We start from the raw sequence: 26,584 nt of genomic DNA, 5'->3' as shown, positions 1-26,584 counted from the left end.
GCTCTCCACCATACTTTTTACAATCAATTCAGACGTATAAAGTTAGCAAACATCAGTAATATGTTATGAACAAGCGTAGAGATTTTGAGTGTCTTAATTTGTAAGAAAATAAGTAAAATAAAAAACAGACCATACAAATAAATGTAAATTCTTATTAATGTAAATTATTCATTTAAAGTTTTTCCAGAAAACGGACAAATATTGATATTTATGAAATTGGATTAAAAACCCAGAGATTACCACCACAAATGTAAAGATCTGTTTATTTACAGGTTATTAGAAATCAAACAATAAAGCAGGGCATTGGTGAGGAAAAAAATGAATACAAGATGGCAGAAATCATACTACTAATATTAATTATATTTAGGTATGCAATTGTGTTACATGTAAAGATTATTAAAACACAGCATGCAGTCCACACAGATACTATGTTAGAGTTGTATATTTAGATGTAATTTAAAAAGTAATCAAAGCAGGCAACCATGGCAAAGAAAAACATTTAATCAAATAACGGCAGTAAACAATATTTTCAATACTGTTCATTATATGATTATCCATCCATCCATTCCTTTTCTCCTCACAAGGGTCGCGGGCGTGCTGGAGCCTATCCCAGCTGTCATCGGGCAGGAGGCGGGGTACACCCTGAACTGGTTGCCAGCCAATCGCAGGGCACATACAAACAAACAACCATTCGCACTCACATTCACACCTACGGGCAATTTAGACTTTCCAATTCATGCATGTTTTTGGGATGTGGGAGGAAACCGGAGTGGCCACCGTGCCGCCTTATATGATTACTAATTTGTTAATATAGTTGTAGCTGAATAATTAAATGTTATTTGACAAACTGTGTAATGACAATAAAGATGCAAATTATTTAAAAAGAAAAAAAATAGAAATGAAGCAAGCCTTTTCACTGCACTGTCTGCCATAAAACTAAATGCAAAAAATATATTCTTTCAATTAATACTGATTTTGCAATTACTTCATTATTTTGTTTATATATATTCGCTGTCTTTGCCGACATTGTTGTAGTTTTAAAAAAGTAATTAAAAAAAAAAAAAAAGACGTCCAAAGATTGACAGCTGTGCGTGCGTGCGCGATCACGTCCTGTACGTCAACGTCATCCGTGACGCAATTGCCCTTCCGATCCGACGAAATCCCAGCGGCGGCGCGCGCGCTCCCACACGGCGGTGAATGGGGGCAGTCCAACTCAAATCGAGAAATTAGTCCCTTGTCTCTTCGCTCTACACGCCGGTAGTTTACACTCGCCCTGCGCCACCACCGGGCACCAGCTAGCACGGTAGCTCGCCCCGATAAGAGGGAAAAGAAAAGAAAAGAAAAAAAGTCCACCGTCGAGTTCGGGCCAGCGTGTCGTCGCCTTCCTTCGCAGCCGAGTGAAGCAGCGAAGCGACGGGTGGAGCTGCGCGTGAGAGTGTGTCCAGGAATGAGCAATGATGGCCGGCTGTGCAGCAGAGGAGAAAACCTTCCGACGGTTCCTGGAGCTCTTTCTCCGGGAGATGAGCCCTCCTCTGCAGGACAGCGACCCGCTGCCCTGTCGCCCCTTGACGGACCTGGTGTGCGAGGACGAGGTGGAGGGGGAATGCCTCGATTTGTGTCTGCAGCACCTCTACAAATAGTTAAGTGCACACTTTTCTGCTTTATGGACGTGCTCGTTTATTACGCTTGTTGTGTGAAAAAGGGGGTCCGAGCCCAGCTGGGTGTGATTCGCACGCCCGCTAACCTCAAACAAGCTGGGTGTGTCCCAAAAAAAAAAAACTCGAGTTGCATATTTAAAAAAATGATGATAATAAAAATCACGCTATTTTATCTTGAGTTGCACACTTGTGGTACAGCCGTGCTGCAAAGCCACTTGATTTAAAAAAACAAAAAACAAAAACAAAAAACACTATCCCTACCGGATGCAAATTCCTTGTGTGTTTATGACACATTTGGCAAATCAAAATGATTCTGATTCTGATCAAATCCAAAGGTGAACCCCCGATTTTGCGTAACAGGCCGACGTCATCGTTGCATGGGCGGGGGCGAGGAAGACCATCTTCTTCTCACAGGCTAAAAATAACCCCACCGGTTCTGTTATTTGCCTCCATTTGACAAATTCCAGACAGGGAAAAATGCAACACAAGATGCATTCAAGAGCATGACGCACTTCTTACATAATGTAGTGTGCAGTTTCAACTGGATTAAGTGTGTGTGTGTGTGTGTACAGACTTGGCAGAAATGTTAAAAAAAAAAGTGAGAAAATGAGATGCTGGCCTGGTTTAGAATCCAAAATAGGTGCAGAAAGAAGTGTGCTGGCAAGGGAAGCACTCATCTAGGGCACTCGCGCCGCACTCGTGTCTGGAAAGGAGTGCGAGATATATAAATATATATATATATATATATATATATGAAACACTCCGTGGGCGTGTGGAGGTGCTCTGAGGTACTCCAGTAGTGTTGGAGAGCATGTGTCGGTGGCAGGGCTGATGTCCGGGATTAATAATGGAACTTGCGGGGGACGAGGGGGATGTTTTGCAACACGCAAATCATCCAGTCATTGATTTTTCTATTGCAGTTGTCCTCATTAGGGTCAAGCAGAAGCTGGAGTCCATCCCAGCTGGTGGTCGGTGAGAGAAGTGGGGGGGGGGGTGGGGGGGGGGGGGGAAACCATAGACTTGTTGCCAGCCAATTATAGAGCACATATAGATAAACAACCAACAATGTTGTGGGAATAGTTGACATTATGGAGAGTTGGGAAAAGTAACACTGCAGTGTGTCGAACAAACGTGCGAAATTGTCTGTTACATCATTTCGACGTTGACAGTTTTGGGTGTTTTTGAGCGTGTCGGACAAAATGGGACGCATCCTAGTCAGTGTGATTGAGTTAATCGTGAATTTGACACTTTTAGCTGAACAGGGATTGTATCTGTAGACTGCGAGGCGGACGTACTAACCACTACGCCGCCGCAGTTGCTATATATCCAACTTATTGTAATCTGCAGTGAAATCCTTTTCCGTGTCAAGGCTATCACTTTAGCATTGTGTGAAAAAGGCACTAAAGGCTTGCCGCTTCCTTCCTGACGAGTGCCCTGTCGTCGTGAGGCCGGCTTGTTATTGTGTTGAAGCCCAAACCGCGTCTCCACCCTCTTCACTTCCTCCGCCAATGTGACGACAGCCCGGACGGGGGGGGGGACTTCCTGTTCCTGCTCTTGCGGTCATCCGTCGCAAATAGTGTTGTTGTTTTTTTGCTTGGGTTACACAATTGATTAAATCCTCTTGCATTGTTATTTGACTGTTGACATCTCAACGTGTAGTACAGTGTAGCTGTTGCACAACTTGGTTTTCTCGAAAGGAGCTGAACGACAAAACTCACAAAAGGCATTGTTCCCCCCCCCCCCCCACCCCCCCAAGGACGTCCACCTCTACGTTTCTATGAGTCTTCTAGTCTCTCTGTGTATCTGTTGCAACCAGTGGGTGACACTATAAGCCACCTGACACCGGGATTTTGTCCTTTTTTACTGCCACTTCTCTTATAACCCCCCACCCAACCCTTTCGAGTCCTTTCAAGCGGGGGGGGGGGGGGAGCGGCAGTAAAACAGGCAAAATTCCAGATATCAGAACCTTATAGTGTCATCAGCAGGTTGCAGCATTGATGTAGAGTGACTGGAAGAGTCACAGAAAGGCATAGAAGTGGATATCATTGGAACTGTTCATGACTCAAACACCTGTTGGGGTTTTGCCATCCAGATCCTTGTTATAAATAAAGAAATAAAAACAGCAAAGTTGTGCGAAACTGAACAGTTGGACATGCATTGAAACGTTTACAGAATTGTGAAGGTTCGAGTGCATTTAAGGCTGATCCTGCCATGTCACCCAAAAGCCCAGTATCCCTAACATTTTGTGAGTGACCTTTTATTCTTTTGCCCAGTCTTGTCCCGGACTTTCGTTTGGGCAAACAAACTTGGAAAAATATTTCCCTTTCCAATGAGCGGCCGCCCACACAAAGCCTGTTTACCGGGGGAAACCCTGATGTCAGCGAGTCTCCTAAAAGCAGTTCTGGCTCAAGTTGCGTCGGCCGTGCTGGACTGGGCCCAGTCTGGCTTTGCGAAATGGCTTCCTACCAAATTCCTCCGTGTCGCCGTCTAAGCTCGATCTGGGGGAAACATCACTCATTCCCCCCCCCCCCCCCCCCCCTCCCTTCTCCCTCTGGCTGACGTAACACATTTTTTGACTGTCTGATGTCTATGAAGCTGCTTCAAAGTGTTCCAGGTGAAGTTAAGGTTAGCAGGATCCAATAGAAATCGAGCCTGGAATCTGCTTAGCAAATCAATAGTTATATATTCATTCTGTGTCCACAAATCATGCCCCTGGGTGTTTATTTACTCCACTGCAGATGGAGGGTGCAGGCGTCTATTAGGCCTAAACAATCTTACCAGTGCAGTAAACCCCAACCATTCACAGGAGGTAGGGTGAAAAAAACACAGTTAATTAACACCCCCCTCAAATGTTTATATATATAATTAGTTTACATTACCTTTAAAAATAGATGGCTTAGAGATCTTTTTTTTTTTTTTTTGAAGGAAAATGCCCCCTTGGCCTGTGTGTGTGTGTGTGTGTGTCGCAGACTCTCCGTGACAAGCCAGGTTAAACTTAACCTCTCCCCAACATACAAAGCTTGTCTCTCAGACGAGCGGTATCATTTCAAAGTACGTCCTTGGACCAACATGTACATGCACATTCTTTCTGTAACTTCCACTAACGATCCAGGCTAAATTGAGCTCTGTCCCAGTTTTGACTTAATAGCCCACTCAGTATATAGCTGATAAAAGGCCGGTTTGTATTTGTATGCAAACAATTAAAAAGTGCAAAACGCAAACGTACAAGCACCTTGGCCGACCGACATCGTGCTGGGGGAAAAAAAGCTGGCAAACATCGCATTGCCGACAATAGTTGTCATGGCAACAGCCCGGGCGCCCTCGCGGGAATATCAATTATAGGTCAGCTGAGCACCTCGCTAATGCCCATATATGTAAACTGTGAGCAACGTGTTGGACATTTTTGTACTTCTGCTTTTTATTTTGGTTTGGTTTGCTTCTGCTCTTCCCCCCCCCCAACTTCTTATGTTATGAAATCCAACGAAATTACTATGAGCACCGCGAGTACTTACATCTAAGTAATCGCTCGCACAACTTATTACTGTTTGGAGGTTCAGCTGGTCTTTTAATAAGTGAGGAGTGTGGTTTTAGACCTGCTCCATGTGTAAAGTGTCCCGAGACAACTTCTCTTTTGATTTGTCGTGATACGGAAATGGAATTGAAATAAATTCCAGTAACTTCCCATGGAAATTTCCCAGCAACTCTTCACAAATTTGCCTGAAATTTTCTCGCCCATGCAACGTAACATGCCATCTTATCAGTCGTTTCCCTTTGCTGTCCGCCTCATTGTCTTTCTCTCGTGACTTGCGGGGGCTTCTTCAGCCTCATGCGTGAAAATGTTTTTGGCACGACCATCTGCAGCTGCCCGAGCAGAATTGACGGCGTACGTGGACGCCTAACGGCTAGCGCGCTGGAGGTCGGCGGCAGCGGGTCTGGCGATTCATCCGACGTGTCATTAGTTTGTCTCTGGGCTGAACGGCTAATAACAGAGTTGTGCGAGAGGAGAGACCGCCGCTCTGTGTGATCTAATGGACGAGAAGGCCAGCTGATGGACCTGGAGTTTTTACGCTGAGTTTGGGGTGTTCATGTACAGCACGGGCTTTGAAATGACGCAAGTCTGGTTTGACAGTCAACGCAGTTATCGCAGGGGGGGGGATATTTTCTCGGAAATCCAGGATTTTGAGACCATTTTCGGAATACTTGTAGCCCTGCCAAATCCTTTGAGCACATTTCAACTCAAAATACACTTTTTCAAGTGTTCCTTAGCGCCTGCTCTCACTTTCTCGCTGTCAAGAAATGGGAGTCGCGAAGTTCTCCAAAGCCTGCTTGTGTCAAGCTCTTTATTTATCACTCCCAGTTGAAGTTGACTATAAAACTGACACACAAAAGAAAGTTAAACATATTTAAACACCAAAATGGGCAACTACACCTAATGAGGTTTAAGTCCACGAGCTTAAAAAGCTTCATGCTAACATAAAATGCGAACTGCAATACGCAGACTGACAGAAATTAGCGTTGATGTTTTGGGCTTGAATTAACGATTATTTTGATCAATTAGTCTGTCCACAGCATACAACAACAACATTCTCAATGCTCAACATTCTCGACTTTAACTGGAGTTAAAAAAAAATAATTAAATTATATATATATATATATATATATATATATATATATATATATATGGGATATAGCGCGGGAACACTGTACTCCATTTTCTCCTCCCGGGAGCTGCGAGTCCCATCTGAAAGAGTTGATGCACTCTTCTCGCCCTACAGCGTGTTTTCTTTCTTTCTTCCTTTCTTTTTTTGGCTCCTGATGCCTTGCGAATAAACTTCTGGTTTGTATCCAAACGCATCCCTACGTTACAACAACAAGAAACTGTGCAGGAGACAGTGTGGTTTATTGTGCGTGAGTTTTGCGACTCTTACGCAAGACGTAGTAGTAAGTCTGAGACAAACTATGAAAACGTTGCAGTGGAGGAGTGTACTGACGCTCAGTAATCATAATAATTCAGAAAAAGTGTACAGTGCTTAGCAAATGTATTAGACCAGTGTTTGCCAACCTCTATTTAACCAAGGTCCATATTTTAAACTCGAAAGATTTCATGGCACACCACTGAACGACGTCACGCAATGTAAATACGGTATACTGAAATAATGATTATTGCCTTGAGTGGGAATACGCCTTGCCGTTTGTTGTTGAACCCTTTTTACACAATACGACAGAAAGTTCAGAGTGACAGCCATTTGATTAAAAAAAAAAAAAAAAAAAAAAAGGTGGAAAAACGTGATAGAATTGGGGGAAAAAAAGCACTCAGAAAATACCGGTTGCTATCTGTCAAGAAACACTACACACAAGATGTGAACACATGGACATGCACACACAAAGTGAAAGATAATGGAGAGGAGAGCCTTTCTTGTACGTCTCCCACAGCTGTTAAGACGCGGGGGGGGGGGGGGGGTTGATCCGGCTTCCTCCACGCTTCCCTCGCATGACACACATTTAATGATACAGCGAGTGCGAAATGCGCCACGTCGCTCACGGATGCCGACAGTCGCGCCGCGGCGTCGTGACAACCGCCATTTCCACAGCGCCGCCAAATAGGCGGCTCCCTACTTCAACCGCCGTCCGCTGCGTTTAATTCGACAAGATCGAAAAATCATCAACCTTAAAAGGTGTATCAGTGCAGTCTTGTAAAGTTATGCGTTTGTGTTAAACACAATGTGTTATTCTCTCTATTTGACAGTAAACAAAGTGGGAGTGCATTGAAACGGCTTGAAGCCTTTTTTGAGGAATTATTCGCTATCTGCCAAACTGCTGCTTCGGCTTGCATCCTGAAAACCTCGTAAGTTGGGTCACTCGTATCCCAAGGCGGCACTGAACAGGAAATGCACATATTTCAACCCCGAGGTCTGAGTTCAGACGGCGCTCCTCCTCCTCCTCCTCCAAACCTGTCAAGTCGCGTCCTCCGCTTCAAGGACGTCGGGAACCGCCAGCAGCTTTTGTTAATGAGGATTTCCTCAGGCGGCGAGCGTTAATGTCCACCTGCTCTATTCACTCCGGCGGCCGTTCGGGAAATGAGCGAGCTTTTTTCATCCCCGGCTGACGCGGAGCACGGCGGCAACAGACGGACGGACCGATCCGCAACCGGAGAAGGAGTTAGGATAGCATTGACGTCGAAAAAGACATCCAGATGAATGAAACTTTAGTTGATTTGTCTTTGAAAAAAACTGCATCTAGAACAACGGGTGATAAACCTAAAATGTGCTGTAACCTTTACAGGTGAACTTAATTTGACCTTCTTTAAACTTTGAAATGTGCATGTCCAACTGTTCAATGTAGGTTTTTTTTTTAATGTTTTTTTTTTACACAAATGAACCAAAACATTTTCTTCTTCAATTGTATCCATTTTTCATTCAATCTAGTTAGAATTGCTATTTAAAGAAGGGCTGAAACGATGAATCGCTGTAGGCGGCATTTGGGTTGCGCGATCACTTCGAAGGCGAAGATGTCAGTACGACTGCTCAGTGGTTTGCTAGCCAGTTTATTTCTTCGTAATAAAGTGTTCACTTATTTCTATATTGTACTGGGTTTATTTTTGAAGGAGTTAAATGAGTGTTTTCCCGCAGGCTATTTTGACACGTTTGGAACAAAATGCGACAGATGGGGAGGCCGACGACCTGGACCAAAGGTCTCCGACACAGCGGGACTTTGCGTCTCATAGTGAGCGGCTTTTTAAGCCCCCGAGCTTTTTCATTTCCACAGAGATCCATTAGCATCCAGCTAGTAGGATGACGGCGATGATGCGGTCCTTACCGCGCAGTGTCATTCTGGGATGCGCGTGACCACAGAAAGGATCCAGAATCAAGCTGGCTTTTTGAACACCGAAGATGATTTGGACGACAAATCCCACGTGTTTTGCAATGAACTGACCTCCTTTCAAGGTGAACTAGTTTCACACTAGAGCTAAAAATAACAAAAATTCCACTCAAATCAGGTTTCCGTTTTGAATCGATTCAAATTGAAGCGATAGGAAAAGCAAATGACAAAGACGTAATTGCTAAAGATTTGCTTTTTGTTTGTTTTTCCCTTTTTGTGGAATTTGCATCAACTGCTGCAGCAATGTACTCGAGAGCGAATACTCATTCTGGTATCAGTCTGAAAAAAAAAACAATTGCAATCGAGCATCCCTAATTTGAAAAGTAAACTGGATTCTATTGTACATCCTCCAAAGACTGGAAGTCCAGTGTACGTTTGAAACTCAGTGAGTTTACCTCAAAAGTGAGCCAACAGCCCAAACAGAATGCGAGGACTTTGTGAAAGTCCTCGTTCTTTTGGCGCCGCCATCTGTTTGTCTGTCTGCTGGCTTTTCACTGTTTAATCAGAGCGCAGAGAGGCCGGGAGGTTTGATCCCCGGGAGACGCAACTCCTCCCAAGCTTTCGGGGGCCTTTCTGGAGCAACTTAAAAAAGCCACTCCTTAGTTTTCCTGCAAAGGATTTCAGCCAGTCCAAATTAGCCTCGTTCCGAGACCTTGTTCACAGTTAAAGTGGGTTGCCCTGCTTTGTACCCCGGGGTATTTTCTGGGCTCCTCCAGTTTATACACAGCACTTAAAACCAGTTGACCCACTTTAACACCACGGAGTCTACGTGAAGGGGAGGCACATTTTGATAATACTTTCATGCAGAGATTCTCAGAATGTGCTACATGTACCACGTTTTTATTTTAATCTTTCAGTACACTTTCTCTCCCCCCCCCCCCCATATTTAAGTGCACTGTTATGGTCACACTTGGTACTTGAGCTAAGTGTTTTTGGAGGTGTACTTAGTTTAAAAAAACCCACCGCTTTAATCGTTTCAAAGCGTGCTAAAGTCCCCGGCAGGGGACTATGCGTCAGAACGCGACGATGTCAGAGCGCTTTTGGCTGTCGGGCGGCTGTTGTTGTATTTGGCAGGTTATTTCCGTCATCCAGGCCACTCCCTCTCCTCCTCTGGCAGCCGCGGCGTTGGTCCCGGGCTATCCCGGGCTATCCTTTTGAAATGAGTGGCAGGAGTAATCCCTTAATCAGAGCGTCTCGCTGGGATTACCACCGAGGGCGGCTCGAGTTCCTGCCGCTCCGTCGCGAGCCTTACGTACTTGATTTAAACATTTCCGCAGTTGATGACCGTGAAATTGAATGCGCTGGTGCCTCGATTTAGGAATTTAATCAATTCTGTGACCACGATTGTAACTCAAATCAACGTTCTCCATTGAAATGAATGGAAATGCCTTTAATCCGTTCCAGCCCCCCTTTATAGAACAATCTGGTATATCCGGTATATATACTTTAAACAAATGATATAGATGTATTTAACTTTTGTCCGAAGAAAGCAACATTTTAGCAGGCGGAGTTTCAAACCAATCATGTCATCAAAGCGGTAGAATGAGCAGAAAACATGAGTTTTTAATGGCAAGATACCACACTTACCTCACAAAATGGTGGCATTTTGATGTCAGGCGTGATGTGAAGGCGTGTGCTTTTTCTGCTGTGGAATCGCTTTCGAGGGATTGACGACGGTCCTGTCCGGACTTGCGGAAGGAAGGCAGAGGAGAAAAACACAAGAATGCGGTGACAGAAACTTGCAAGCGAGCGTTTGACGGCTTCATTGAAAACTCAAACTGCGATTGGCTGACGACCAATCCAGAGTGTAGCCCCGCTTCTCTAGTCCAATGGATGGACCTCAAAAAGCGGACTTCTTTCTGATTTGCGTCATGTATTACTGAAAGAAAAAAACTTTGAAGTTGGTTTAACATAAAACTTCCTTTTCTTGTCTTTAGCAATGTGTCCGCAGCACGCGCCACACGCCCAAATCAGCTACACTTATTGTGATTCAGCGTTTTGGCAATGAAGTGCTGCCGCCACAAGTGAAAATACAATGCATGCTTTATTGTTTTGATGTGCTTTGTCTCCCACGCCCTTGGCTAAAACAGAAGCCGCTAGCCTTGTAGCAGCCCCGCTAGCTCCACCCCCCCCGGTTGTCCCGGTATAGTACTCGGCATTGGCCTCGCAGTAGAGGTGATTATAATCTAACCTTTTAACCAAAGCAGACACATGGAAGCAGTTTTAAAATGTAACAAAATTCCATAATATCGCTCCTTTTAATATTTTTTGCCAAGATAGGCTCCAGCACGCCCGCGACCCTAGTGAGGCGAAGCGGTACAGAAAATGGATGGATGGATGGTCCCACTCTGTCTCTCTGTCTGTCTATAATTGAGCTCTTGTTGAACGTATGTTTTAGCTACCCAAAAAGTTGACAATGTTAAGAAAACTCAACATTTTATTGATTTTTTTAAAGTTCTAAGTGGCATGGAGACCCGCTGGTCTTTTCCAGCAGTGACTCACATTGCCGTTTCTAAAGGACGTGCGTTCATTAATTTAAACTCTGGAGAGGAGGCCTCATTTTTGGCAACACGGTGACCTTCCAAAAAAAAAAAAAAGTGTGCAGTGCCCTCCTTTTTTCCCATCCTGCAGCAGCCAGGGCGCCGCGCACTTTAAGAGCCAGCCTGTCCTCCGTGCTCACGGCGCACTTATACGGGCGTAATTCAAATGACGAGTCACGTTTTACGCAGCCGGCAGGTGAGATGAATGCAAAGCAGCCCCGGCCCGTCTTTTACGCAAACCCAAAATTCAGTCTTGCCCTTGACGCGGTCGAACAGAGGTGGCAAAAACTCTGCGTCTTCCAATGGCTTGGCGATGAAGTGCTGCCTCCACGGGTGAAAATACAATCCATGCTTTACTGTTTTGATGGGCTTTTTTCCCCCCACACTGTGAGCTAGTAGTAGCCGCTAGCCTTGTCTCAAGCCGTAGCTCGTTCCCCGGTTTTTGTTGTCTGTACTTGCGTAGAAGTGCACATACTTTTGTGAAAAAAAAATAGGACTCATTCAACTCACTTGCTGAAGTAAAAAAAAGTGGAACTGCGAAATGGACTACGGTGCAAAAGTCAAAAGGAATATTTACTGTCAATTATGTATAGTGCGTTTTGACAACTTGGCAAATGTAAAAAAAAAAAAAAAAAAAAAAATCCTCGAGTAAAGTACAGATACCTGGTAAAACCTACTTAAATACAGTAATCAAGTATTTGTACTTTTTGTCCCATTTTTCTTTTGAATAGTTCCCACCGCTGCAGTTAAACATATTTGCAGAGCTTGTGGCCATCAAGCACCAAAGAAAAGGCAAAATGATATGTTGTGTGGAGGACTAAAAACCCGACATTTAAGCGTGAGGCTGGACGGGAGCTATTCTGAGCTGCCTTGTCCGCCCAAGTGCTGCGAGGATTACATAAGATGCTGTCGTTTGTTTGCAGCAGGGGTTCGCCAACTTTTTGGGTTCAAGGACCCCTTACAGGGGGAAGACATCTTTCTCTCATCTCTAGGAAAACTAGGACTATATTTATAAAAAAAAAATAATAATAATAATATTTTGTCTTCAGGTGGGAAAATAATTGCATTTGATTCTTATAATCATTCAATAGCTTTTTTTTTTTTTTTATCTCAATGTTAATTAAAAATGTACAGTTAAAATGAAATTTAAAAAAAGCTACAAATAAGGTTGTAAAATAACATGATGGGGAAAAAAAACAACAACATGATTCCAAGAAGAGGATAAGCGCTATAGAAAATGGATGGATGGATGGATTTCATGCAGCCTGAAGCAGCATAAATGCTTTGATGTAAAATTTCCATTTTTTCTTCTTCTTTGGGGCACACTGGTTCTTCTATATAGGTGTGCAATTTTTAAAAATAACGCAGCTTAATTAATTGCGCATTATTCAAGCTGTGGCCCCCGAACCCTAGTTTGCGAACCACTGGTCTACGGTTATGGTGCCAGAGAGAGAGAGAGAGAGAGAGAGAAGTATGGGACGCTTCCGCGGGCGGCCGCGATTGGCGCCGATGGCGTGCGGGGGCAGCCGGTCGGGATCAAGCGCGCATGCGTGCCTCTTGACGGCCGCGAGTTGCGTCACTGCATAATGGCCCGGCGTGTGTTGCGTCACTAAATACCGCAAGGTAGCAGCATCAATGATAAATGAGTCACTTTCATGGCGCTGCTTCGACTCGCGTTTATGAATGCACTTTTTTTTTTCTCTCTCTCTCTCTCGTACGGACATTGTGGCTATTAAAGGAGACGTAAAAAAAACAATTTCAAAACCTTCCCAAGTTTCGGGTGGGGGGAATAAGATAATTGAAAAAATATATACGATGTACTGTATATAAACGCTGCAATTTACCCAAAGCTTGGTATTGTTGTCATCTTTGAATGGCATTATCTTTATCTTATGTTGTACTGTGTTATAAAAAAAACCACAAAAACTTCTCAAATCGGCCTTCCCTCATTCACTGCTTTGGATGTTTCTATTCGTCAAGTGGAATCCGACCACTTTTTTTCAACAGCCAGCTCTTCTGTGGAATTCAAGTTTGTAAGCCACTGTGATGACTAAGGGATCCCTGTAGGTGGCGGCGTTGCATCGCTTTGGATTTGAGATCAGCACAGCTTTTGTGTAGAAATAAAGATTAGGAGGTCAATCTCATCTTGTCGCCGCAATTATAAGGGAGCGAAATGCCAGCACTTTTCAACTCTGAGAAGTTCAGGCACCTTACACTTGAACACACAGTATCCAGAGTATGTGTCACGGTAAATAGTTGGTCGTACGCTTGGGCTCCTTGGTGGAAACCATTCAAGGTTTTAGGTCGGATTTAGAAAGAACAAGGGACACATTCAGACGGGTAGAAATGCAGAAGCAACCCATAGTTGCAGTGGACCGCTTCTGTCCCACTTTTGGAGCGCTTTTTTTTTTTTGCTTGTTTTTTGTTTTCAATTAGCCATTGTTTTTCAAAAAGTATGTAATGCAGGATAATTGTCAAATCGTGGACAGAAGTTCTTTTGAGGTCTCAAGCAAATCCCGACGTCTGGTCACCCTTACGTTGGTACTAAGAGTCGAGACCGCTTGATGTCATTTAGACTTTGATCTTTATTGTTTACAGGCACTTTTACAACTAATAAACTGCATTGATCCCACCATGGGGCCACGAAAGTTGAGGTCACGGCAGGATGCCTGGTCCCCGACCGGCTCCCGTCAATTCCGTGCTAACCCGTCCGGTGGATTACATAATCCTGCCTCAAGGTTTTTTGTTGTTGTTGTTGTTGTTGCTGCAGGGCAAAACCGGGCCAGCTCAAAAAATGGAGGCTGGTCTCGAAGACGCGCGGACGTTTCTGGTGAAAGCAAACGGGCGCCTCATGAAACTTGGGCGTATTTCCAAGTGGAACTCAGTTGGTACGGCGAACGCGTCCAGTGGTGGGCCCGTTGTGGCTTTCAAGTGTTACATCAGCAGCAAAACATCCAGAGGTGCACCTAAAAATAGAACTGCTGACAGAGCAAAATGGGGGCTGGGAAATGTGTTTGGGTTTTTTTTGCACACGACACTGACCTGCGCATGACATCAATCACAACACGACACAATTGTAATTAAAGTGATCTTTTTATTGAACCTTTATGTTCATTTTTTGCGCTTTTGTGTCTGAGAAATGTCGTACATGTTAACAAGAACTGTCATTTCGAAACCGTTTGTTACATTACAATATTACGAGATAAATTGTAGGGATAGACATTGAACTTAATTTTCTTGATTGACCATAGGGAAATGGATAAAAAAAAATAGTTTAATTGACATTTTTACATATTTTAACATGGAAATAGATAAGTATAATATAATATATAAATATATTGCATTTCTTTGCTTGACTATAGAGAAAATGTTTTTTAATTCAAGTTTTGACGAAAGTATATATATTTTTATTTATATTTAATAAATGTAATATAAATAAATATGATGGCTAAGGTTAGGGATTGAATTTATTTGATTGACTAGAGGTAAAATAAATTTAAGAAATATTAGAATTTTTACTAAATGTTTCAGAATAAACTAATTGTATAAAATAAATACACAATTTATTAAAATAAATAATTTTAGAACAAGGGATCAGCATTTAACTTGAGTTCCTTCATTGGCTATAAAGACGATTTATGGAACATTTTACTTTTTTAATTAACTTTTTTTAAATGCATAAATATATAAATACATTTAAAAAAATCTATAAATATTACAAAGAAAACTATGACTAAAACTAATTTCCTTGATTTACCATAGAGGAATAATAATACAAATTTGACTGAATATATTAAAATGTATAACATAAATAAAATATAAATAAAGCATATGATAAATCGAGAGGAATCTAACCCAATTTTTTGATTGACAGGAAGATATATTTCCTGCTTTTTTTTTTTTTTCCCCCACATGCAAGAATATAAATATATAAAAGACATAAAGATTATATAATTTAAATAAAACATGTAAATATCACAATTCAATGAACTGGATTTTGGTGACGTCAATTAGAATGCACAGGTGTACCTAATGTTGTGTCCCACACTTGCAGCGTCTCGCTGTGAGATGGATGCCGAAGCACCGCATGGCCTGCGTGTCGGCACGAAGCAAAGGAATAACCCCGGCGTAGTGTTACGAGGACGGCCGACGCGGTTGACGGTCTGTCAGTTGGCTCCTTGTTGCCGTGGCAACAACCTTGATGCTTGGTTGCAGGGTAAAATCAAGCACGAAGAGGGAAAAAAAAAAAAAAAAAAAACAGGACCGCCGCATCCATGAGTCATCGGCAAACGCGTACACGAAGCCTCCTGAATGTGGCGCAAAGCATCGTGGGAGAGCTCAGGAGGAAGTTAAATCAATGAGGGGAAGACTAGGTTGGTTAAAAAGCAGGACAGGGATAACATTGGATGCGGCCTTTCGTGCAATTCCACACACACACAAAAATGTACTTTGAATTTGAAAACCTAAAATAAAAGGCATTTATTTTTGTTATATTTTAAGATATTTAGGGTTCAAGAATAAGTAGATATCATGGGCTAAATGTTGCTAAAGGTGCTAATATTGCTAAAGTAGGTAAACTGAGGTGCTAACTGCGCTAGCCTAAATAAATACATCTGCTAACGTTACATAGTAACAAAGTCAAGACAAAAGTATTCTCTCAAACATTTTCTCCATTTAGCCTCCATTTGCTCAAGACATGCGATCAGACAACTGACAATCAATAAATCTACTGATTTTTATATTTTATGGGGTATCGTTTTCATGATTTGTGATACGGTGTCCATCTGCCGTCTTGGTGACGCGTGTGTGTGTGTGTCTTTAATGATATGCGAACACCCCCCACTCATTTTCACTGTTATCCATCCTGTTGCCTCAGATCGTGTTTTCCTTGATACAAATGTTTTCTTACATAGCGATGCGCATCTGGTTTTCGGTGTGCACTTCGTGCTCGTGAGATTAAGCCGCTTCTTTTAATCCTCCTACGCACCACATGACTTGACCGTGATGCACGAGCTGCGGCAAGCTCTCATTGGTGCGCCGCCTTCGTCTCCTCCGGGACCACCCCATCCAATCGGAGCGCCTCGCGTCAGCATCCGCCCCCTCCATAGTGAATGGAAAAGATACTGGGAGAGACCCCTTCACCCTCCCCATCTTCCCCCCCCCCCCTGTATCGTGACTTCCCTCATTGAGGATTCTCCAGCTTTGAGTTCTACCAGTAGACCTTTAATGACTGAATACAGCTGTTTTAGAATTATTTGTCCTCTCTGTGGTGACCACTTCAAAATGTTCCCTTATTGTCCTCTGGCAGAGTTTCTCTTTTTAAAATACAATTATGTGTAATGCAAAACATCTACAATGTCTTTTTTTATAAAAATTATAATGTTTTTGTTATCTCTGCAGCAATAACTCCAGTGTTCTTCCTCATTGGTGTCAGCAAACTGTCAGGCTCGCACATTCGCTCTGTGGACATCCACAAATAAACTCCTCAGAAGATGTTAACCTTGTGGTCTTTTTCCCTTTCCAAATCCACAGTAACTGCCCGTGCTCGCTGGCGGCGGCCTTGGCCAGGGCAACGTCGGACAGCATCCTACAGAGCGACCTCACCATCCACCACCTCATCAAGAGCGTGGAAGATGGCGTTGGCCCTTTACCACGTGAGTTCAACTGTGTGTGATTGTAATATAACAAGAATGGCCTTAGGGTTGAGCTCTGAGGGACGCCGGAGTTGTGTATTTGATGAGAAATTAGATTTTTTTTTTATGGCTTTTATACAAATAGCTGACTTCCAAGTTGTAAATTTAAAAGAACCATAAAAATCAATGTGAATAAATTAGTGCCAGGCCCAAACTTTTATTAATCAGGGAAAACATTCATCACATTCTTAATTGCCATATAAGTGTAAAAAGTGTTACCACTGTATATTTGATCAAAATACCACTAAAATAAAGTAAAAGTAATCAACCTTTGAAGATGCCTGACTGACATGTAATGGTGAGGGAACAGGACTGAAGACTGATACCAGAGATGGGGGGACTCGATTAAAATCATTTGACTTGAGTGGACTTGAGTTGGCAGTTTTATGACTTGCGACTTGCTTGCCAAATACTTAAGCCTTAACTTGACTTTAGACTTGGTAGCCAAGAGACTTGCCTTGACTTTGACTTGAAAAGTTATCTCCTTTAGAGTTGGAAATCTGCGTTTTAATTGAGACAGTTTGCCTTTTTTTTTTTTTTTTTTAAAGTAAGAAATGTTTTAGGGGTCATTCCCGCCAACCCTGGCAAGAGCGCCCGAATTGTTGCGCACTTGCCAGTGTGACGTAGCCACCGATGGAAGGAGCTCCAAAAATAATATTTGCATTCAAGGATTATGTCGCTGTGGAAACAGGGTCTTAAATTGGCTACACTACGAAGGAAGTGTGACTCATATTTTTTTTTTTTTTTTTTTTTTAAATCTTCTTTCTGCTGATTTTTTTTTTTTTTTTTTTTTCAGGAATTCTTAAAAACATTGCTATGAACCAATTGGGATTATTTTCATAGTGCAATTTCAGCAAAAATAGCGTGTGAATGCTGAAAAACTGATAGTAAACTGAAAGAAATACTATGGAATTATTTTGAATTGTTCAAGTGTAGACTGTGAGACGAAGTTTGAATCGGTTAAAAAAATGTGGAAGGGTGTCATTGTTTATTTGGGGAATGTCACAAATAGTTCCCAAAATGGCCTGAATAAGATGAATGTTTTGAAGTTGGTATGGTTTGAATCAGTCGAGAAGTGTGGAAAGAGGAGGGTTGTAAATGTGTAAAATTAGCTCTTACATTTGGAAATTTTAGCGTGCAAAATTTGCGATTTTTACGATGAAGTGGAATTTTGGGAATGTCATAAATGCTTCCCAAAAATGTCCTGATTAAGATCCATATTTTGAAGTTGGGATGGTTTAAATCAGTTGGGAAATGTGGAAGGAGTGCAGTGGCCAAAAGGGGCCGTGCATAATAACACACATAATTTGTGTGTAGAATAGCGTGATCATTAGGAAGTCTGTCAATTGGAATGAATGAAGCGGACTGGTCGCCGCAAGGGAGCGTTTCCGTGGGTTCAGTGCAAACAAGGATTATCCATACAAAAACACTAACAAATATTGTTTTCTGTGTACAGTAAATCGGGATTACATGCAAGAAGGATTAGAGGACTCTCTTTAATCTGGTAAAGGTTGTTTTCCCTCAAGGGGACATATTATGTGTTTTTTTTAATTACACTTTAAAACAGTTCCCGTGTTTTTTTTTTTTTGTTTGTTTTTTTTAATGTCTGCGACATGAACATAAGGGCGTGTGAAATATTCGCAGAATTTCGCTCTTCGCGGTTGGGCTTGGTCCTCATCCCCGACGAATAGCGACGGTTCACTTTATATTTAAACACCGAAATGTTCATATGTCCATATAATTTCATCTAACGAAAGTCTGTTAGCTTGATGCTAGCATGTAAGACTCTGAGCTCTGTGACCACGACTATTACTGGAAATGAGTTGGGGACCTTCTCTACCTCTTCTTCTCGCTGTTATTTATGCTGCTGCTCTTCCAGCAAAGCTTAATGCTGACCGGCATGTGTTGGCACAGCGTGGTACTACACGGAAAGCGCGCAACTCTTAAGCTCGGACTCGCCTGTTTACTGTAAAAAGCCATAAACTGTGGCTTAAAATTTGCTTCTAAAAGGCTTTTCTTCAACCTTTCAAGGTGTCAGCCGTTTGCATGATTTATCCATTCATCTGTTTTCCAGAGATCGAGGCGGTCAAGTTGGCGCGGCTCATCTTCAACCGGCTCTTCGAGACGTGCGGCGCGTGGACCAAGGAGCTGCCCTACCGCCGCCGCCCGCAGCCCTACTACGAGACGTCCATCCACGCCATCAAGAACATGAGGCGCAAGATGGAGGACAGGCACATCATCATCCCTGACTTCAACACACTCTTCAACATTCAGGTAGCAAAGCAAGAATGTTCTTTTTTTTCATTTTCATTTTTGTGTGTGTGTGTGTGTGTGTGCCGTCACTTGCCCGCTTTCCCGAAAAGCTTTATTTATTTATTATCTTCTTCTTTAAGGTTTAATGTCTTGGAATTGAGCTTTATCAAACAGAGTGACTCATGCTTTCAAATGTTCAGTTATGTAACGGATGTAGAGGTTATTTATGCCAGTAGGGGGCACCTATGAGTCTCTTCAGGACAGGCCCTTCATAAGGCACAGTTGATTTATTATTGTTCTAAAGATTCAAATTTGGTAGCGAGTCTTTGAAACGACCCTTGGAAAATTGCTCCAATAACCCTCAAATGTCAGTTTCAAACCAAGCTGTCGGACTTCCTGTGTCTGTTTTGGGCATGGATTCTGGAGACTTTTTTATTTTTATTTTTTGTGGGTCTACTCATGATAGACATCCCTACCAAAGTTCATGCTCCTAAGAGAATCTGGCTCCAGGGGTTGACTTTTCAAAATCTAAGCGGAACTGGCGTCTGCTGCATGGCAATTGGCAAGTCCTCCAGAGTTGCCCACACAGAATGACAAATCTCAGATTTTTCACAATTTAGCATTACCGGTATGTCCAGAATACGAGGTTAAAATTGGAGAGCAATTGGACAAAATCGTGCGCATGATTTTGTCTTCGAAGGACCCCTGGAATTATGACTCTAAAATGGCCACTTCCAACCAAAATGGCTGACTTCCTGTGTCATGAGTCTTTTTTTGTTGGTCTACTCATGATAGAAATGTCTACCAAATTTTATGTTGTTGTAAAACTGGCTGAGCACATTTCGGGGGTTATTGACACTTAAACTTTTGCCCAGTTTCCATCCTAGCAACAATTGTTTGTTTTTTTTGCGCTTTTAGGATCAGGAAGAACAGGCATTCTTTGCCGTGTTTGACGGACACGGTGGTGTGGATGCCGCCATTTACGCCGCCAACCATCTCCACGTCAACCTGGCGCGCCAGGACTCTCTAAGCCAGGACCCCGGCGAAGCCCTCCGTCGCGCCTTTAAAATCACAGACGAGCACTTTGTCAAGAAAGCGTCACGGGAGGTACCAACATTTGTCTTTCGCGCTCCAAAAACTGGCTAGCTTAAACCCGTGTGGTCTTTCTGGCAGAACTTGCGCTGCGGCACGACGGGCGTGGTGACGTTCCTCCGCGGTCGGACGTTGCACGTGGCCTGGCTGGGAGACTCCCAGGTCATTCTGGTCCGCCGGGGGGAAGTGGTGGAGCTGATGAAACCGCATAAACCAGACAGAGAGGTAACGGAAAGTAGTTTGTTGTTTATGTTAACTTTTACGACCCCTCTCGTGATTTATTTATTTATTTATTTTTTTTAACGTCTCTTATAATTCCTGCTAAGAAACAGACTACATGAACGGAATCATCTTCACATTATGATTTTTTTTCTGTTTCACAAGAAAGGATTCCAGTGAAAAGCAATCATTGAGTCAACGGTGCTAAACAACGGCAGACATATGGTGTCCAGTTATACAATAGACTGCAAGCGCAGTGATGTATCCTTTGTTTGTATAAATGTCTGCAGGACGAGAAGCAAAGGATCGAAGCTCTGGGAGGCTGCGTGATCTGGTTCGGGACCTGGAGGGTTAACGGCAGTCTGTCGGTATCCAGAGCCATAGGTAATCCAGCACCGAGAGTCCAATCAAATTGGAAAGGATCACGAGTTTAGGGTTGCGAAATTCTATTCATTTTCAAAGTTGGAAATTTTCCATGGAAATCAACTGAAATTCCTTCACCAGGCGACTCGGAGCACAAACCCTACATCTGCGGAGACGCCGACCACGCCGCCTTCCCGCTGGACGGCTCGGAGGACTACCTGCTCCTGGCCTGCGACGGCTTCTGGGACACGGTGAGTCCGGACGAGGCGGTCCGCGTGGTGAGCGACCACCTCCAGGAGAACACCGGCGACACCGCCATGGTGGCGCACAAGCTGGTGGCCTCGGCCCGCGACGCCGGCTCCAGCGACAACATCACCGTCATCGCCGTCTTCCTGCGGGACCCGCGCACCCTGCCGGCGCCCGCCAGCACTGAAGAGGACGAGGACGAGGGCGCGACAGAGGCCGAGGCGGAAGAGGAGCCCGTGGCGGAGGCGGAGGAGGAACCAGAAGAGGAGGAAGAAGAGGAGGCGGCTAGGGCGGAGCGAGGCGGAGAGGGGGGCAGCGCAGCGGACAACGGGGGGAAAAGCCGCGGCGGCTGGCCCCTGCAGCAGTGCTCGGCCCCCGCCGACCTCGGCTACGAAGACCGGACGGACTCCTTCACGGACAGAACCAGCCTCAGCCTAGTGGGGCCCGCGCTGGGGGGCCGCATCCCTTTCGTCCGGGGCTCGCGCTTCTTGGAGAAACACCCGCTGAAGCGCAGGCCCCGCCGCACTTTCACAGACCCACTGGGGCCCCAGACCGCCTCACTGTTCAGCCGGGTCCTCAGGCCAAGTCGCAGGTTCGCCGGCCTCAGGTGGCGCCATCGATTCGCCGAGCCGCTAGATTGCGCACCCCTCTACGCCAGCCGGAGACCTGGCGTGGGCGCGCCCCGACTGCCCCGCGACGCCGCCATCTAATGCGGGCCACCGCCCAAACATGGAACCACCTCCCTCCAGTTAATCCTCCTCCTATCCGACACATTTTGTTTTGTTTCTTTTTGGATAGTTTAGACAGTTGTGGCTCCTGCGTTCGTAAACGTGACAATTGACTGGTCCTGTCTGTCCAGGGGGAAAAAAACAAACAAAAAAAACCAAATATGTGTCATCCAAGCCCACCAAACACGAGCTTCGCTTCAAAGTATCCCACATCGTCGTGAAGCTGCAAAGTGTTCACACGGATGGTTTTGCTCACGAGATGGGACTGATTGTTCAGTCAGCATATTAACCATCAATGTCATTGACATCTTTATTGGGATGGGGGAGTCCCTCTCTGAATGTTCTGAACTCCCGTTTTCACACCATTGTCGTCATTAGGCCGAATAAGTCCTGCAGGAATTGTGTATCCACAGCGTGGGTCTAGCTCCCAAAGCTAACGTCATGTTGTTCTTCTTACTTAAGACGGCAAACTAACTGAGACAAAAGCAACAGCGCCTCTGCTGGTTACGGCCAAGCGGTGCACTCCATTTTTGCCTCCATTGCACTAAGGCGCGATCAGTTTATTCTGCGGGATTGGCGGAATTCACCATTATTCGATCGGTATACCCTTCGCCATTTAGTAGGTTAACTAGCGCTGCGGATCGCCTATGCCTGCAAAAATGTGGAATTCAATTTTCCTGCTACCACAACACCAAAAGTGTAATCTTGACATGTCGTTCAATCAAAAGCATATACCGGTATTTCCAAAATTGGCCCTTTTTTCACACACACAAAAAAAAAAAAAAAACAACCACCTTTTTCAGATTTACAGTTTTTCACATTTGATGGTGCGTCAGCAAATTTCACCGCCGTTCTTCGCCCACACACAATGACAACAACTCGAATTTGCAAATTAGCGTTGTCCATCTGTTGAGTAAATGTTTCAAGTTGTATCATTTTCTTCCTATATTCTTAAAATATTTTTTCAGATAAATCATAAGAGTTTTTGTTTTATGGCGAGTCATCAAACTTCGCTCGATTCACATAGCATAACGAAAACTTAAATTGTTTCCTCACGTAGCATGTTGCTAAGTGAAATTGGATTCATGTTTTTTGGGATAAAAGCAAACAAATTTGGCAGTGCTGGTACGTGCTTTTTTTTGGTCAGGAAGATAATTCCTTTCAGGTTTTTGGCACCGATGCCACTGACCCCTCTCTCATAAGAGCACTTAAACGGCGGATTACCGAAGATTAGTAGTCACTTACCTGATCAGATATGGTATCATGGTTTTCCCCGATGCAGATTTAGCCCCTGCGCTGCGTTAATGGATTTTTGTGAGAGGACAAAGGGTGAGCGTTTGGCTATGCGGTCCATTGACGTCGGCGAACGTAATTCTTATCAGCGGAACACGGCGTGGACGCTTTGAACGCTCCAGACCATGTGCCTTCTTCCCCAAGAACTTACTAATACATCACCGTCGAGACTGGATCGTTATCCTATCGTATTTGTGCCACTTTCCCAAAGAAACGTTGTCTTAAACTAGCATAATGACTGAAAACCGACTAGCCAGCTAGCTAGATAGATAGCAATTAAAATATTAACAAAGTGGTCCAAGCAAAATTTTTTGGGTTTCCGATGATACCAGGAAAAGTTGTCTTAAAAATAGCCAAATAACTGGAAACCAACTAGCCAGCGAGTCAACCAACTCTCCAAGTAAAGAGAGAGAAATCTAAATATCAACATAGTGGTCCAAGCTATTTTTTTGCTCTCTAGTTTCCCAGTCTTCATGCTAAGCTGTTTGCTTACATAAAAGCATAATAAACTGTCCATCAGCTCATCTTTTAACATTGCACATTTTTTGTCGCTAACCATCCTAAGCTCCCTAACGCAACACGTTTTCTTGTCTGTAAATAAAGCTACAGTGTTATATCCTCTGCGATGCTAAAAGAGAGCTAACGTCAATAGCCGCGTGATCCGTGGCTCCACTTTACTCCAGAAAGACCAAACAACATAATCATGCCAAAGTAATCCTCCTAATAAATTGATATGGTGACACTTTATGGATGGACATTACACGAGAACCTTATGCTAAATAACCGCATTGAATTCTTAGCTCCGAGTTACAACAGCATTTAATGAATAATGATGGATTTAGTATTACTCAGAAATTATATATATATATATATATAATTTTTTTTTTTTTTATTTGGTCATTTGATTTCATACAAAGGCGGAGTTCAGTTGCGGAATGAATACTATTTCGCGCTTGCGTACTTGGTGAAGTCGACCAATGAATTTTCTGCCTTTGGAGGTAGCATCACATGCCTCTTTTACACTGCCTTTAAAAGCTGTAATTTCCCCCAATTTTATGCTGGTCATTGTTCTGAAATCGGCGGGACAAAGTTCACCCTGCAGTTCTACGCAAAGACGGAAAAAAAACGGTGTTTTTCCACATCACTGTTCTGTATAAATTGCATCAACACGGAAATGGGAGGAAGTAGTCAACCTGGCAATTTTCCATATTTGAAGGTAGTGTCAGATGGTACTTTTACAATACCCTTAAATTTATAAATTGTTCTTTTTCATTTTTGTTCCAGAATTTCCTATCTTTTTCTGCGATGAACTGTAAAAAAATGTTCCGCATGTAAAAAAAACCGGTCGTTTTTCGTGTCTCCGGAGAATTCGGGCCCGGCAAATTTTCCGCCTTTAGGGGTAGTAACAGATTTGGGGCTATGTGTATTTGGTCATACCGGAACAGGAGTGTGAAGTTCAACAGCCGACACTCACTTCTCCCGCGCTGTTGTGTCGAAAGCAATTATCCCGACAGTTGCTGATCTATCGGATTGCTGTGTCTCTGTGTGAAAGCAGCCAGCAAGGTGGACAAATTGCATTTTGCGGGCTCTCTGTGTGATGTTGAATGACAGTGTGAGCGCCACCTGTCTGTCAAAGACTGTCACTGTTTTCCTGCTGCTCCATCCAGTACACATGACCACTAATAATCGGTCAATCATTGTGATGAACATACCGTATCTGCAGCTTTAATTTAGCCGCCTTAAACCACATCTTGCCAATCAGAATATATAGGCCTCACTAAAGGTTGGGGACATTGGGTGTTTCCCACTTCTATGTCTTTCTGTGACTCTTCCAGTCTCTCTATACCTCTGTTGCAACCTGTTGATGACATCATCAGCACCTGAGATCTGACCTGGGGTGAAAGAGAAGTGGCACTAAAACAGGCCAAAATCCAAATGTCAGGAGCGTATAGTATCATCTTGAGGTTGCAACAGAGAGACCGGAAGATTCACAGAAAGGCCTAAAATCTCGAACTTTTTGTGAATAGTGTGTACCAGTAGTTGGTAGAGGCTTTTATTTTGAGAGCACACAGCATCTTGCAATAATGACGCTTTTTCAATTCTAATAATCCTCTGTGAATTGATCAGTAAGGATGTTTTATATTAGCTAATACATGACTAATACTGCTTTAATTACGTCATTATGTCAAGATCCTTTACTGCTGTGCTGTTTTGAAAAAAAGAAATTCATTGTCACTGTACAAGCAATAAATCAAAGTTGGCCATAATGCCCGGTGGTAATTTCTGAGGAATCTTTACCCCTTCATGATGATGAAATCGAGCACCGTCGAAGTAAAAATCACCTAAAATACTTTTCAACGGTTTTGTCCTTGCTCACATTTTCCATGCAATAAGGTAATATTTCTTGTACACCAACTTAAAGGCTTTTATGTCAAATATGGTTTTGAAACCCGTTAACACTCAATTGGTGAGCACTGGAGTTAATTTACAAAAAACAATAATGTGGTAGCATGATGTACAACATGCATTGGAACCACTTCATATGTAATTATCCCTTGATTGTCTGGCAAAATATGTACCATTTATATGTACATAATTTTGTTTTAAAAGGAAAACAATTTTGGAAATCTGAAAATGGGAGCAAAGACAAAAAAATAATTTTTGAAGCTATATGAGCAAATGAGAACGAGAGCGGGCAAACTTTATTTTTGTCATTTTGCAGGAGAGTGAGTTTTATGGCTGCAATAACATCCGGAAGATTTATATGGCAATTATTACTTCTTCTGGACACGTGTTTTTATTAGGCATTTTGAAATGATGACACTTATCCATAACTGAGGTACTGTCATCATCTTTGTCGTGTCGTAGGTCAGATCATCTGGGTTGCCCGAAAGAAATGATTAAAGTTAAAAAATGGAGTTAGCCCACTCTAGTCCTCTGTGGCTCATTTTGGTTGCGTGTGTAAGAGCCCTTCTTGAATCTTCACTGTCTATTTACACAGAAATGCTTTTTTTCTTCTCTCTGTAAGCAATAATGCGTTGGGGAAAAAAAAAATGTAAAGTTCTCCGGGGGTTTGTCTGGTGGACAAAACCTGCGCGCTCTGAACACAAAGCCCCCGTGATGATGTGCAGGTTAAGTTTAAACAAAGTATTAAAGAAAAAAAAATAATCACTACGTGTATGATGTGTGTTCCTGTAGTATATACAGTAAATAAATACGTGTACTGTAACTGGTGACTAACTATCATGTATATAAAGACTAGAACAACTCCACACAGTCTCATGTCTTTTGTTATTCTTTGATAAACCATCATGTGATGTACATTTTTTTTTTTTTAAATCAATAACATCCCACACACCTTACTCACACATCATATATACACTTATGTAATGTGAAAATAGAGAAATGGTATTGTTGCACATCGTCTGTGGGATTGAAATAATGCGGACACATTCAATACAACTGCAGCATGACCAAAATGAAGTCTACCTAATGTCATACACTAAACCTTTCTCACTTTTCATCCCATAATACATTTGTTCTTCTAAAAAATATTCATTTATCGTAACTTTGGTCAGGCTGAAAAAAAATCTTGGTGAAAATTTCTAATTGAGGTGACA

At 43.1% G+C, this 26,584-nt stretch overlaps 1 protein-coding gene across 1 annotated transcript; it reads left to right on the top strand.

Annotated features, from left to right (window-relative positions):
• Positions 1–61: 61 nt before the first annotated feature.
• Positions 62–26,236, top strand: ppm1e (protein phosphatase, Mg2+/Mn2+ dependent, 1E). Its single transcript, XM_061751766.1, has 7 exons — positions 62–1,639; positions 16,610–16,731; positions 18,845–19,044; positions 19,942–20,130; positions 20,197–20,340; positions 20,625–20,718; positions 20,839–26,236. The coding sequence occupies exons 1-7, from the start codon at positions 1,455–1,457 to the stop codon at positions 21,651–21,653; spliced, it is 1,749 nt and encodes a 582-aa protein (XP_061607750.1). The 5' UTR covers positions 62–1,454; the 3' UTR covers positions 21,654–26,236.
• The last annotated feature ends 348 nt before the right edge of the window (positions 26,237–26,584 follow it).

The sequence above is a fragment of the Phyllopteryx taeniolatus genome, chromosome 17 (assembly GCF_024500385.1).
Source record: "Phyllopteryx taeniolatus isolate TA_2022b chromosome 17, UOR_Ptae_1.2, whole genome shotgun sequence".
In the NCBI taxonomy this organism is placed as follows: domain Eukaryota; kingdom Metazoa; phylum Chordata; class Actinopteri; order Syngnathiformes; family Syngnathidae; genus Phyllopteryx; species Phyllopteryx taeniolatus.
Note: the sequence above shows the minus strand (reverse complement) of the source record. Positions and strands in the feature narration are given on the sequence as shown.